This window comes from Musca vetustissima, unplaced genomic scaffold, assembly GCF_032173495.1.
Source record: "Musca vetustissima isolate MV318-11 ecotype Yass unplaced genomic scaffold, APGP_CSIRO_Mvet_v1 utg113746, whole genome shotgun sequence".
Taxonomy (NCBI): Eukaryota; Metazoa; Arthropoda; class Insecta; order Diptera; family Muscidae; genus Musca; species Musca vetustissima.
This window is the reverse complement of record NW_026879297.1, coordinates 189,217-203,938: the sequence shown is the minus strand read 5'-3', so window position 1 is coordinate 203,938 and position 14,722 is coordinate 189,217. Positions and strand designations below refer to the sequence as shown.

At 32.9% G+C, this 14,722-nt stretch overlaps 1 protein-coding gene across 1 annotated transcript; it reads left to right on the top strand.

The window, feature by feature from the left end:
• Positions 1-333: 333 nt before the first annotated feature.
• Positions 334-12,942, top strand: LOC133324119 (DE-cadherin). Its single transcript, XM_061533005.1, has 2 exons — positions 334-1,254; positions 9,043-12,942. The coding sequence occupies exons 1-2, from the start codon at positions 334-336 to the stop codon at positions 12,940-12,942; spliced, it is 4,821 nt and encodes a 1,606-aa protein (XP_061388989.1).
• Positions 12,943-14,722: the final 1,780 nt, after the last annotated feature.

Below are 14,722 nucleotides of genomic sequence, written 5' to 3'. Positions count from 1 at the left end.
GTTAAAAAATAATCTCTCCAAGTTGGTTTCTTTCCGATAAATACTGGGTGACTCATACGTATTGAAGCCGTGATTTAACAAAATGACAACATAAAAGGTAAGACAAAGCAAAAGAAAGCCCAGCAGCTGCAGCATTTATCTCTCCTTTGGTCCATGGTGAAAATTTCCGGTTTTTCTATGGAAATTTTTCCATACAAATCAGCAACTATTCCATCCAAAATAAATGTCCTCGATGTTGTTGGTGGTAATGAAATAACTATGGCTTCGCCTGACACTACCACTAACAATAGTAACAACAACAACATGAATCATAACATCAACAACAACAACACAATGGCAAGACTTCAGCCACCCACGACAGAAGACAACTTCACATCATCAACAGCACAGAAAAACTCCACGTCCTCGTCGTCCTTTACAAAAACAGGATGTTCAGGATCTTGTTTAAGGCATGAAAATGATCACATCCTGCTCCAACAACAACACAAACAACATATCTATAGCAGTAGAAGAAGGAAACACCATCAGCACCACCACCTGCCGCCATTGCTACTACAACAAAATGTTTATAAATCATTTGTTGTAGCGTTAATAGCACTGTGTCTCAGCTCTTCTCTACCCGCCTATGTTTTATGCCACAAACAGCAGCAACACCACAATCATCATTCCTCCTATGCTGATATTTCGGCAAATCAAACAACAAGCGTCAATAATTTAGAAAGTGTTCTGCGTTTGAAACGTGATTCCGTATCCGCCTTATATTCCGGTAGCCTACCATCATCCTCATCCGCACGCGGTATTGGTGCCTCCAATGCGTACTATGTTCAAAACAACAATGTCAATTCTAATGAGATACTCAACTATGTTGACAATCGTAAACCGGCTTTTAAAAATTGTGCCGGTTATAAACCATCGGTTAAGGAAGAACAACCTGAGAACACTTTCGTTATAATGGTACAGGCTGAAGATCCTGATGCGGGTCAGGAAATCAAATATAGTTTAGTACAATCGGCTGCTGAGAGGCCCAAATTTCGTATAAATCCAACAACGGGTGTTATTACCACGGAGCACACATTCGATCGGGATGAACCAATTCATGAAAAAGCGGTATATGTTACGGTCCAGGCCACCGATAATGGTCGTCCTCCTTTAGATGATATTTGTACATTTAAAGTGACCATTGAGGATATCAACGATAATCCACCGGTGTTCAATAAGGCTCGTTATGATGAATCGATGTCGGAAGACATACAGGTGAGTTATAGAAATTTTTATTGATTTATTAATTTTAGTTTTATATTTTTATAAAAAGTAATGGGTGTTCAAGTGATGTGGGAGAAGTTTAATGAGTGTGAGGTAGAAGACCTTTTCTTGGCCAATTTAGTGGACCCCTGGATTACTGCTAATTGGTGTGGGAAAAGGTTGCAGAGTTTAATGCAAATTAGGAATAGGGACAAAAATGCCATAAAGCTATTGATATATTTCAAACCATATCTATACAATTTTTTGAGCCGTTAGTCTAAAATATTGGCACGATCTTGAGGTAATTATTTAGCAATATTTTTGTGAATATTTAAATAAATTTCATATTTGTTTTTGATTTTAAGGAATTTTAACAAGTCTTTTTTTATGCCAATAACAACATTAACAGAAAATTTCAAGATGTTATCGCGTTTTATGGGTTATTGATAGAAAGTAGGAATCAAAGCAATCATCCCATGTGCAATGATTTTTAAATAAAAAATATATTATCTTAAGGTAATTATTTGTTAATATTTGAGAAAATTAAAATATTATGCTTTAATTTTTTTAAGGATAGTTATTTTGAGAGAAGCCCGTAAAGAAAATTCAGGTTTTACTTCAGGAAAGAACATGTATTGAACGAATGACATACACCAAAAAACTGCTCTTTCGCAAAACTGGAAATTTAATGTGATTTAATATTTCCAGAAGAAGAAAGCAAAACATTCCCTCATTGAGCAGATTTTTCAAAAACCAAAAATTTGAAAGCAATTTTAATTTTGTATGGGAGAGTTAGCATCATACAAGAGGAAACTTCTTCCAGTTCTTCTAAACTCTTAATCATAAATTTAGTTTTGCTTTAATGAAGCTTTTAGTACCTTGTTGAACAGACTTAAAAATTTCAACACATTTTTTAAAACGACTCTTCACAAGTTTGTGCATCTTTGTGAATATCATCACATCAACATACAATATAATTTTGAATATAATGTGAAGTAGATGCCAAGATAATATAGCTATTCTTCACATACAAACTAGCTTCATTTACAAAACAATGCAAAATAAAATTATGACGTTCATGACGATGATGATACCTTATACAGTGTTACAAAATGCAACGAGGCATTTCATTCTCACATAGCATCATGCTACTGCTGCTACTATTATTAGCTTTGCTCTCATTCGACAGTTAATTAACATCAGCAAAAAAAGTAGGTGGCCGACTTAAACTAGAATAACGTAACTGAAATTCAATTCATAAAATTTTCATTTTAAACTCGACATACATAACTACTACCTATATAGATTGCATGATTGCTGAGTAAGAAATTCAATGTTTTGTTGATAAGATTTATTATTATTATTTTTTTTAACGAAATAATAAAAAATGGCCTTCCCATTTTTTTACCTTTGTTCTAATTTTGAAACTGTGAATCATTGTGAACAAAATGTATTTGTAATTTTTAAATTATTAAAGTTTTGATGGCATAAATATAATTATATGTGTAACTGGATACAGTGTTAAGTTCAATTTTTAATATTTTTTAGTTACTGATGAAAAAAATTGATAACTGGATATTATCCCTTAAAAATATATTCCGTTTCATAGCTTACAATATTTGTTCTTGAGAAATTCCAAAGATATTGAAGTAATATTTAGGGGCTCAGAGAATGACAATAATTCCTCGTTTACAATCAAGAGTCTTATTTTAAAATATTATTTCAAAAAATAAATTAAAATCAGATTTTATCAAGTATTTTTTTTAACGGAAATACAGATATCTTCAAAATTATATTCAGCTTTGGGATTTGAAGAAATGGTAATGTCGCCTACCTACTAACATATTTTTGGAAATTTCCCTTTTAGCAGTTCATCCAAATTGTTTGGATTATCCCATAATGTTTCCATATTTTATTTCAAGTGGAAATTTTTTGAGGGCATATTTTTTGTGTTCTAAAATAAAAATTCCTGTTGAACACATGTTAAAGCAGGTAAATGTAAAAAAATCCTTGTCAATGTTTTCAATAAAATAATCTGTTTTTAGGAATACTTAAGGATGTTTTCAAGAATACAATGTATAATTCCATACCCACTGTCTATAATTGTCATTGTCCTCTGGACATTCATTTCCAACTTTTTCAACATCACCAGAGTCTATGCTCATTATGTCTAATTCAGAATTATTGAATTTAGCTACATTTTTCTACTTTATTAAAATTTGTTAAGCCCGTATATTTGACAAATATTCTGACATTATATGCTCAACTTTATAATAATATAACAGTGGGATATATTGTGTTGTGCCATTTTTTATGAGAAGGTGATTTTGTGGGACCAACACATTCTCTGTAAAAAAAAGATTTTTCTTATTTACTTCAAACTCATGATCGTCTCGTAAAAATTAAAAAAAAAATCTTGGTGTGGGGGAGACCCCTTTACATTAAATTTTAAATTTTTAAAAAATTATCTGTTCTACCGCTTCTGCTTGATTGCTGCATGGTTCATGCTTCAAAATCATAAATGTTCGGTAAAAAAAAATAAAAAAATTGCTTCGTTGTCCCCTTTATTTATTTATTTTTTTTTTGAAAATAATCTGTTCTACCGCACTGCTTAATTTTGTCATCATTCATGCAAAATATTGAACCTTTTTAAACGAAGATGATTTTCTTAATCATTTTCAAATATTCCTTGTATTTTCTTAAAAAAAATAATTTTTCAATATTTGATATCCCATGAAGACTTAATATCCCATGAAGATTTAATATCCCATGAAGTCTCATATTTTTTAAGGGAAGACATTTTGTTAGTTATATTCAAATAGGCATTCTCTGAAATTTCTATAAATTATGCATACTACTTCTCATATCTTTCCACAATCTACTTCAACTGTCCTCTTATTATTTCCCATGAAACTACTACTGTCCTTCAAAACGCTTGTGTGTGACTATTTTGTGGAAAACCGGGAAAACAAAATATTTAAATTTCTTTTCCCTCGAAAAACCCCAATTCGTTTATTTTAATGAGAACCTCCCAAAACTGAAATTTCTTCGAAATCCACAGGTGTTAAAAATTGTTTCTTTTCCCACAAAGTAACCAAACCACCCCTAGGATGTTGTTTTGTTGCAGCTGAATATAATTGTTATCTTGTGTAACTAAATTTTCCAATCAACCCAATGAAGGTATTCATTATTATACAACTTTATTTGAAGGGTGGGTTTTTTTTCTCTAAACTATCCCATGATGGACGATTGACCATTTTTATTACAATCTCTTTGCATTTAAAAATGTTTTTGTTCGTTAATGTAAAAACTTATAATAAGAACATCATGCAACAGATAATAACCTCGGATTATCTCTTGTTAGCTCTAGCAGCAGTGATTGAACTTCTCAAATAAACATAAATCATCATTATTATTATTGGAGGGGATTTTCTTCATCGGCTTGTCCATACATATGCTGTTGAATTACATTTATAGAATTTTCAATGCTTGTTGAAAATGGCATTCTGTGATTATAATTCCTTATCGTGATTGATGGCTTCAGTAAAATGAAAAAGAAAATATTTTCTTTCCTACTTAATGTTTAAATATAATTTTCAAGGGGATTACGATTTTTAATCACAAAATAAAATAATTGGCATATTTATACAAAAATAAATAAAAAATGTAATAATAATAATAATAAACGTGGGATCTTTATACAATAATGATTCGATTCCAACTCTGTGTTTTCAGACCACCACCACAGTATGGAGTGTATATTAGTTCCGTTTGAAGATCAACAAAGGTCTAATAAAATGATTATTTCCAGCCGAGTAAAATTAAAGGACGATTTACACATGTCCGCCTTTCTGTATATTCTAATTTATCGGTATCTTACGAAATAACTGCTATAAAATGTTGAAATTTTGAACACAAATGGTTTGTGTCTATAGTCACGTCAAGTTCGAAACGGTTTCAGACTAGGTAAACCCGCACATATAGATGGAACTCTCAATTTTCGTTTTTTAAAGATATTGGACACCTTTTTCAATCGGATTGAAAGTAATTTTATATTATGGATACGGATTAATAAGAAAATCTCCCTTCCAAAAAATAATTCATATAGGTCCACGATTACGTATAACACCTATATAAATCTTCGGTCAATTTTTAGGTATTTTGAAAAATTTGGACATATTTTCCATTGGAATTGGAATATTTGTCCACCTTTAGGTACAGATTCGAGATAAGGCTATCCCGATTTGAAATTATTTTAAGTCGAAATTGTAATAATTTATTATACTAGATTCACATTGGGTACAAGATCGAGATAAGATGACTGATAAAAATCGGTCAATTTTTACGTATAGGCTCCATATCACGCTATTTTCGCAATTTTAAGAATTTTGGAAATGGTTTTCAACAGGTGTATCTCTACTTTAATATTTTTGATACCGAATGAGTAAGAAACCGTCCTACCAAAAATGATCAATATTGACATCATATAGATTAACTTCCGAATTTTGGTATTTTAAAAACTCTGTACATATTTTCCAAACGAATTTGCTATAATATAATATTTTACGTTCTTGATAGGTCTAGCTTAAGGTATTGTCCCCTTATAACAAATAGGCCCCATTTTAGGTATTTTGAAGATTTTGGATACATTTTTAATTGATATGCACATATTTTGAAAAGTTGAATATTGAGGAGGTAGCGAATTTCCCTGACAAAACTATTTTTTTTTGTTTGAATTTTTATAAAGTTCTTTTTCTTAGGAAAATATTTCGCATTCTCTTAACCTACAAATTTCCTAGCCTAAATAGTTTCATTACGTCCCTATCTTAGTATTCCACACTGTACATTTTTTGTGAAAAGAAAAACAAATATCCACACCTCCCCGATGACCGGCAACAATTATTTATCCACCTTCTTTTTCCATTGTAACAATTTTCCACGAATTTTGTTGCTATGGCTTTGTAGATTTTCACTTTTTCCCCAAGTGGTGGAGGTCACGTTTTTTCGGTCACTTAGATGTAAACGTTGTGAAAACTTTGAACGAATCTTTTGAAAAAGCTAGGTAGAGAAGGTGACATATTTTCTACCCTAAGAATGTTTGAAAATCTGAACTCCAGGAGGTAGCATATTTCATACCCTACATGAATGAAAAAACGTCCAGAACGGTATTGAAATTTTAGATATTGTGGATTTATACTATCCGGGACAATGTAAATGCGTATAACATTCAGGAAAAGGTAACCACTGAATGCCCCATTTCCAAATTCAGGTCCATTTAGGCTGTTCTTCAGTTCACTTTTTTGATGAAATAAAAAAATATTGCTCTTAAAAAAAAATTAAAAAAACAAGGTGGATTATGGTGTATTATAAAGAAAAAATAAAAAAATAGCTTTAAAAAAAAATATTATTTCAAAATCATCAATTTTTATTGCTCTTGGAATTTAAAAAATAAACCAAGAGGTCTTTCTTAACCATAAAGAATGGTTAAAAAATACCTATTGACCATAAAAATATGGTCAAAAAAGACCTCTTGATTTATTGTTTAAATAATTTTTTTTTTCCCAAGAGCCATAATAAGTGGTGATTTTCGAAATAAAATGTTTCTTATATTCATATTTTTTAATAATTTTTTCGTATCCACCTTTTTTTTTTAAATAATATTTTTTCAAGAGCAATCATTATTAGGTTTGTTTGGGACTTCTATTTTATTCGTTGTGTTGGCATAAATAGAATTTTTTTTTTGCTATAGTTTTTGAACTTTGTACCGGAAAACTTATTTTCCAATTTCCCCTTTTTTCGCCTAGCACTAATGTTCTTTACTTACTGTGTTGTGTCAAACACTTTCCATGCAATTGTACACATTCAAGTCAGTTCCCCTTCTTCATCTCTTCCCCCTTTTTTCAAATATTCCAACACATATTCCTCCAATTGAGTTCACTGCACTCACATTAAAGCGCACATAGCCACAAATGTGCTGCAGAACCTTGAAACCTTTATTTAAATGTGCCCTAATACGCTATAGTTACGTATCCCACCACACCGACAAATGCAATCAACTTTTGCAGGCATTGCAAAACCCTCTAAGACTTATTAGACTATGCGACCACCAACGAACGTTTCTCTTCTTAAGAAAAATAAATAATTTTCACTTGAACAGACGTGACACGGAATTAGTAGTTGAAAACGCAAGAAAACTTAAAATTGAAAATCAATACCTTTTTTTGAAAAAAAAAAAATAGCAGAAAAAGAAAAAAGAAATACTTGAAAAAATCAGGGAGAAAGAAAAAAATTAAAAAATTCAGCGGGAAAAATAACTTTGTAAAATCGTAGCGGAGTAGCAGAATATCTTTAAAGTTGCTTTGTGTGTGTGTGTTACGTGGAAAGAGCGAAAATGTGTTTAATGTGGTTTATTTTTATAGTAAGTTTGAAAGATAAGATTCACTTAAGATTTGAAAAAAATAAAATCGAAGGGCTCTGTGGCTACATTTTCAGGTGGACCGATATTGATAGTTTGGAAATTTGCTGTTTAATTAGAACCTAAAATATTTAATTATTGCTAATTCGTTTGAAAGCCATACCCATATTCTTCAAAATACCAAAAATCCGTATATGGTGGCTATACCTAAAGGTGGACCAATATCTATTTTTTTCTTGGTAGGCGAATTTTCTATCCATCTAGAACCTAAGAAAATGAAAATGCTGACCAATCTCTAGGAGAATTTAACCAAAATCTTCAAAATACCAAAAATCGGAAGAAATGGTTATAAGGGGCCATACCAAAAGGTGTACTAATATCGATTTTTTTTTTCGCTTGGGAAATTCGCTACTGAATACGAATACAAATTATCAAAGTATAGTCAATTCAATTTGAGAAAGTGTCCAAAATATTCAAAATACCGAAAATCGGAAGGCATGGATTTATATGGTGTCTATACCTAAGCGATTATTTTGTTTATTTTTGGTAGATACATTTTATTTCTACCCATAGATAACCTAAAAAAATAAAAATGCAGACAATTCTGTTGGAAACTTACCCAGAAATCTTTAAAATTCCGAAATCCGCTATATGAGAACTGTACCTAAGTGTGGATCAATATTTATAACTTTTGAGGTAGGGAGGTTTTCTACCCATCGGGAACCTAAAATATCAAATTACAGCCAATATGTTTGAGAAAAATTATATAAAATTTTGAAAGTAGGAAGGTATTGTTATATGGGAACTACACCTAAAGGTGGACCAATATTGATAATTTTTGGTAGATAGATTATCTACTCAATGAGAATCCAAAATATCAAATTACAGCCAATTCGGTTGGAAAATGCGTTCAAAATCCTTAAAATCGGAAGGTCGACTTATATGGGGACTACACTTAAAGTTGCATCAATTTTGATAATTTATTGTAGGGCAATTTTCTACCCATTGAGAACCTTAAATATCGAATTAAAATCAATTCGAATGGAAAATGTGTCCGAAATTCTTAAAATATCGAAAATCGGAAGGTATCGTTATATGGGAGCTACATCAAAAGATGAATCAATGTTGATTACTTTTGCTAGATAGATTTTTGCTACCCTATGAGAATCCGAAATATCGAATTCCAGCTAATTCTATTGGAAAATGTGTCCAAAATCCTTAAAATCGGAAGGTCGACCTTTGTGGGGGCTACACTTAAAGTTAGACCAATTTTTATAATTTACTGTAGGGCGATTTTTTACCCATTGAGATCATTAAATTATATTTTTGTGTATAATTCAATTTACTAATTTTTCTTCTCCTCCCCTTTCCTCTTCTCTTTCCAGCCCAATGCCGTGGTTATGCGCATTTCGGCCAGTGATTTGGATGATGGCAACAACAGTATTATCGAATATGAAATTCTGCAAGAACGTGATTATAGCTACTTCAAAATTGACAAAGCTGCAGGTATTATATCGCTAACCCGACCCATAGATCGTAAACCAGGCGGTACCTACACCATAACGGTAAGAGCCTATAATATTGTACCAGATCCACCGCAAGATGCACAAATCGAAGTACGCATACGTGTCGTCGAATCGTCCAAGAAACCACCAAAATTCATTGAACTAGGCGATGATGTGATTTATCTGAAGGAGAATTTTAGTGACTATTCGGCGCCGATAGTAACCCTAAAGGCCGTCTCAAATGTACCCAATAAACCGGAAGTGATATTTGAATTAATCACCGGTCGTACCGAGCAAACGAATAGCAAGAAAACCTTCGTTTTCAATCAAATTGAAAATACTGTGACAATTAGTTTGGGTAAATCATTGGATTATGAAGCCGTAACCGATTACACCCTGACAATGAGTGCGAGAAATACATACGATTTGGTGGCGGAACATGTTTTGAAAATTCGCGTAGAAGATGTTAATGATAATATCCCTTATTTTACGGAAGTGAGCGCCGGTACAATTTTGGAAAATGAACCCGCCGGTACACCGGTTATGCAGGTTCGTGCATTCGATATGGATGGCACTGAGGCAAATAACATAGTGTCCTTTGAATTGGCTGATAATTTCGATATCTTCTCCATTGATCCACAAACCGGTAATATCACCGCCTTGACCACATTTGATCGTGAGGAAAGGGATTTCTACAATGTCAAAGTAATTGCCAGTGACAATTCCCCCTCGTCTTTGATTAAAAACGGCGAACCAAACAGGGGCCATCAAGTATTTCGCATTGAAATTGCCGATAAAAACGATCACAAACCCCACTTCCAAATGAGTGAATATGTGGCAGATAAATTACCCGAAGATGCCAATATCAATTTCATTGTCATTGAAGTCACGGCGGAGGATGAGGATAATGCTTCACAAATTAAATATACCATAGAGAGTGGTAATGTGGGCAATGCCTTTAAAATTGAGGAGCAGACGGGTAAAATCACTGTCAACTCGAGATTGGATTATGAAGATATCACCGAATATATGCTGCAGATTCGGGCCTTTGATGGTATTTTCGATGATTATGCCACGGTTATCATCAAATTGGAAGATGTCAACGACAACACCCCCTTGTTTAAGGATAATTACACCATAACCATTAGGGAAGAGCAGATTTTCGATAACTGCATTTTAAATATTGAAGCCTATGATCCGGATATCAAGGATCGTAATGCCGATCAACATATTAAATATTTTGTGGTCAAAGATGAACACAAGAAAATGTTGAGTATCGATGATAATGGTTGTTTGAAGTTGATACAACCCTTGGATCGTGATTTACCACATGGTCATAAGTCATGGCAGGTTTTGATCTCCGCCGTAGATGAAGATGGTACTGGCCTTAAGTCCGTGACACCTGTTACCATTAATCTGCAGGATATTAATGACAATGCACCATTTTTAATCAACAAAATGCCCGTAATATGGCAAGAAAATCGCAATCCTGGCCAGGTGGTACAGCTGCAGGCCAACGACTACGATGAACCACAAAATGGCCCACCCTACACTTTTGGCATTGATTCAGAGGCCTCGGAAGATATTAAAAATAAGTTTAGTATTGACAATGATTATCTCTTTGCCAATGTGCAGTTTGATCGTGAACAGCAAAAGGAGTACTTCATACCCATACGGATAAGTGATTCGGGTCAGCCGAAAATGAGTCAAGTCAGTATTTTGCATTTGATAATTGGTGATGTCAACGATAATGCCATGTCAGAGGGTTCATCGCGCATCACTTTCTACAATTATAAGGGAGAAGCTCCTGATACGGAGATTGGTCGGGTATTTGTTGATGATCTAGATGATTGGGATTTGGATGATAAACAGTTCCAATGGGCCCAGGGGATACCACACGACAATTTCCGTTTAAATCCCAGTTCGGGTATGATCACCTACCTCGAGGGTACACCCGAAGGTACATATGAATTGCAGTTTGTCGTGACGGAGGAATCGACATTTATACCACGCCACTCCGTGGATGCTGATGTAACAGTGGTTGTACGAGAATTACCCGAAGAGGCTGTGGATAAAAGTGGTAGCATACGTTTCTATAATATAACCAAAGAAGATTTTATCAGCGTACCACGTGATGCCCAAGGTGATAGTGCGTTATCGCTAAAAGATCGTCTGCAATTCTATTTGGCACGATTGTTTAATACCTCTGTGGATAATGTGGATGTTTTTACGGTCTTGCAAAATACAAATAACACGTTGGATGTACGCTACTCGGCCCATGGTTCGCCATATTATGCTCCCGAGAAATTAAATGGTATTGTGGCCCAACATCAAATGCAGCTGGAAAATGAATTGGATTTGCAGATCCTCATGGTGAATATTGATGAGTGTCTCATTGAGAAATATAAATGTGAAAGTTCCTGTACAAATACCTTGCATAAATCTTCGGTTCCATATATGATCTATTCGAATACTACCTCATTTGTGGGTGTGAATGCCTTCATTGAGGCCCAATGTGTGTGCGAAGCTAAGGGCAGGAAATATTGTTTGAATGGTGGCACCCCCAAAATTGGTGAAGATGATGCCTGTGATTGTATTGATGGTTTTACGGGGCCCCACTGTGAATTGGTCTCGGTGGGTTTTTATGGTAATGGTTATGCCTTTTATGAACCCATTTCGGCCTGTGATAATACCCACATAAGCTTGGAAGTTGCACCACAAACCGATCATGGTCTGATTATGTATTTGGGACCAATTAATTATAACCCCCTACTGCCACTGTCGGACTTTTTGGCCTTGGAATTGGTCAAGGGTTATCCGGTTTTGACAGTGGACTACGGTTCCGGCACCATACGCATCGATCATCGCCACATACAACTACAGGCTGGCAAATCATATCAACTGGACATTGTGCTGCAAAAGTCGAGCATTGAAATGACTGTGGACAATTGCCGTTTATCGACCTGTATGAGTTTGGGGGCTCCACAGGGGCCAAATGAATTTTTGAATGTCAATTCTCCACTGCAATTGGGTGGTACTCCCGTGGATTTGGTCAATTTGGGTCATCAGCTGAATTGGACTTATGTTCCTGGGCAGCAGGGCTTCTTTGGTTGCATTAAAAATCTCACCATCAATGATCATACCTATAATTTGGGTACCCCTGCAGTGTTCCGCAATGTCGACTCCGGATGTCAACGGGCTGTGGCCGTCGCAGTTAGTTTGGGTATTAATCGGAATTTCCTAATCGCCATTATATCGTGTATTGTGCTGCTGCTAATTATCCTCCTCGCTGTGGTGGTTCAGAAGAAACAAAAGAATGGCTGGCATGAAAAGGACATCGATGATATTCGTGAAACCATCATCAATTATGAAGATGAAGGTGGCGGCGAACGTGATACCGATTACGATTTGAATGTGTTGCGCACCACCCAACCTTATTATGGCGAAACGCTGTACAAGGATCCACATAGTTTACATGCCATGCCCACACAGCCTCAAGAGATACCGGATATTGGTGGTTTCCTGGGCGATAAAAAAGAAAATTGTGATCGGGAAATTCTCTCCTTCCCTGTGGACGATGTACGACACTATGCCTATGAGGGTGATGGTAATTCGGACGGGTCGCTATCCAGTTTGGCCTCTTGTACAGATGATGGTGATCTCAATTTTGATTATCTGTCCAATTTTGGTCCACGTTTCCGTAAATTGGCGGATATGTATGGTGAAGAGCCTTCGGATACCGATTCAAATGTTGATGATGATCAGGGTTGGCGGATTTAAAAAATGACACAAAAACAAAATAGACAAGAAGAATATTAACAAACGATAACGAAAGAGAAAAAGAAAAAACGAAAGATACACAAGAAACGATTCTTCTTCTTCTTACAACAAAAATAACGAATGAAGTAGAAGAAGAAACAGAACTTGACACCACAATAGACAAAAAGAAAAAAATACAAACTGTAATTAAGGAATTGATTGATCTTCCACATGAAACAATGAATTGAACGAGAAGAAGAAGAATTATATATGTATGTACAGAAGACATATCTTAGAAAACAATAACAAAAACCATGTGTAGTTTAAATTAACAAAAACAACAACAAAAGACTTGATAAAGAGAATAAGAGCTTTGCTCTTAAACTCGAAAACAAAAATGTATCCCCCCTCCCCAATCTTTACACTTATTGTTGTACTCTAAAATATGTAAGAAAAAGTATATATATGTATGTATGTATTTTCTTCTGCAAAACAAAATGTATAAAAATTTAATATTTTTTTGGTTTAGTTTTTTATTTAATTATTATTTTTTTTTCAAATATTTATATAAGAGTATAGATTTTTTTTGTTTTTTTTTTAAATATAAAAATATGAAAATACACGGAAAAAAGTGATTTTTTATAAATTAAAAAATATATATATATATAAATATAAATTTTAGGTGATTTATTTATATAAGAAAACAACAACAAAAAACTAAAGTAAATAAATAATAAGTTTATAAACAAACAACAAAAGGCATTAATTAATTGTTAACTATATTTTTTGATAAAATATGGATTTAATATAACAATAAAAATATATAATTAATGAAATAGAAAATAAAAAAACATATATTTTTTATTTTTTACAAACACAGCATTTAAAAACGAAACAACAATTTCCATTAAATTTAAAAAAATAAAACAAATATTTTGTTTTATAACTAATAATAAATAAAGACAGATTGTTTAGATGTGCTAAAACTCCCAAACTCCCCTTCCATTTAAAGAAAATGCCACTGAATTTCAAGTTTCCTTTTTTCAATTTTCTGCCCCTAAAAATAAAATAAAAATAAAAAACAACAAACGAATATTAAATTTACTTTAGTTTAAAAAAGAAAAATAAATAAATTTAAAACCCCCCAACATTTTCTGTAAATTTACTATTCTAAAATATTTTTCGTTTTTTAATTTAATTTAATTATTATATTTTTTATATAAATAGGTTTACATACCCAACCACATTTCTTAAATAAGTATTTGAAATATTATTACAAAAAAGAAAAGAAAGAAAACAAAAATAAAACCCCTTTTAGTTATTACTTACCTTAACTATATAAAATACTATTAAATAAATTACCTACCTATATATATATCTCTATAAATATCTAATGATAATAATATACCAGCCCCCCATAAAAATGTATTTTGCTAAGTTAATTAATTAATTATTATTAAATTATAGTTTTTATTTTTACTACATGCCAATCAAAAACAAAAACGAAACACAAAACAACCAACAACAAAAAAGAAAAGAAATCCTCGAAAAAAACTAATAAAACGAAATTTTTAAAATTTACAAAAAAAAAAAAAAAACACTTTGAGACTTTTTATTTTTTAAACAAAATTATGAACAGGAAATTGTAAAAAAAACTGTAAGTATGTTACGAAATGGAGGAGTCAGATGGGGGAAATTAAATTGTGAATTTGAATGGGGTACGAAACTGAATAGAAATTAAATATTCTGGAAATAGAAAAATGTACTCAATTTTTATATAGAATACCTTACACAGATCAGC

Coding starts and splice junctions, on each gene's coding strand:
- LOC133324119 (XM_061533005.1), top strand. CDS start 334: ATGGCAAGACTTCAGCCACCCACGACAGAAGACAACTTCACATCATCA. Junction 1,255..9,042: donor CGATGTCGGAAGACATACAG/GTGAGTTATAGA, acceptor TTCTCTTTCCAG/CCCAATGCCGTGGTTATGCG.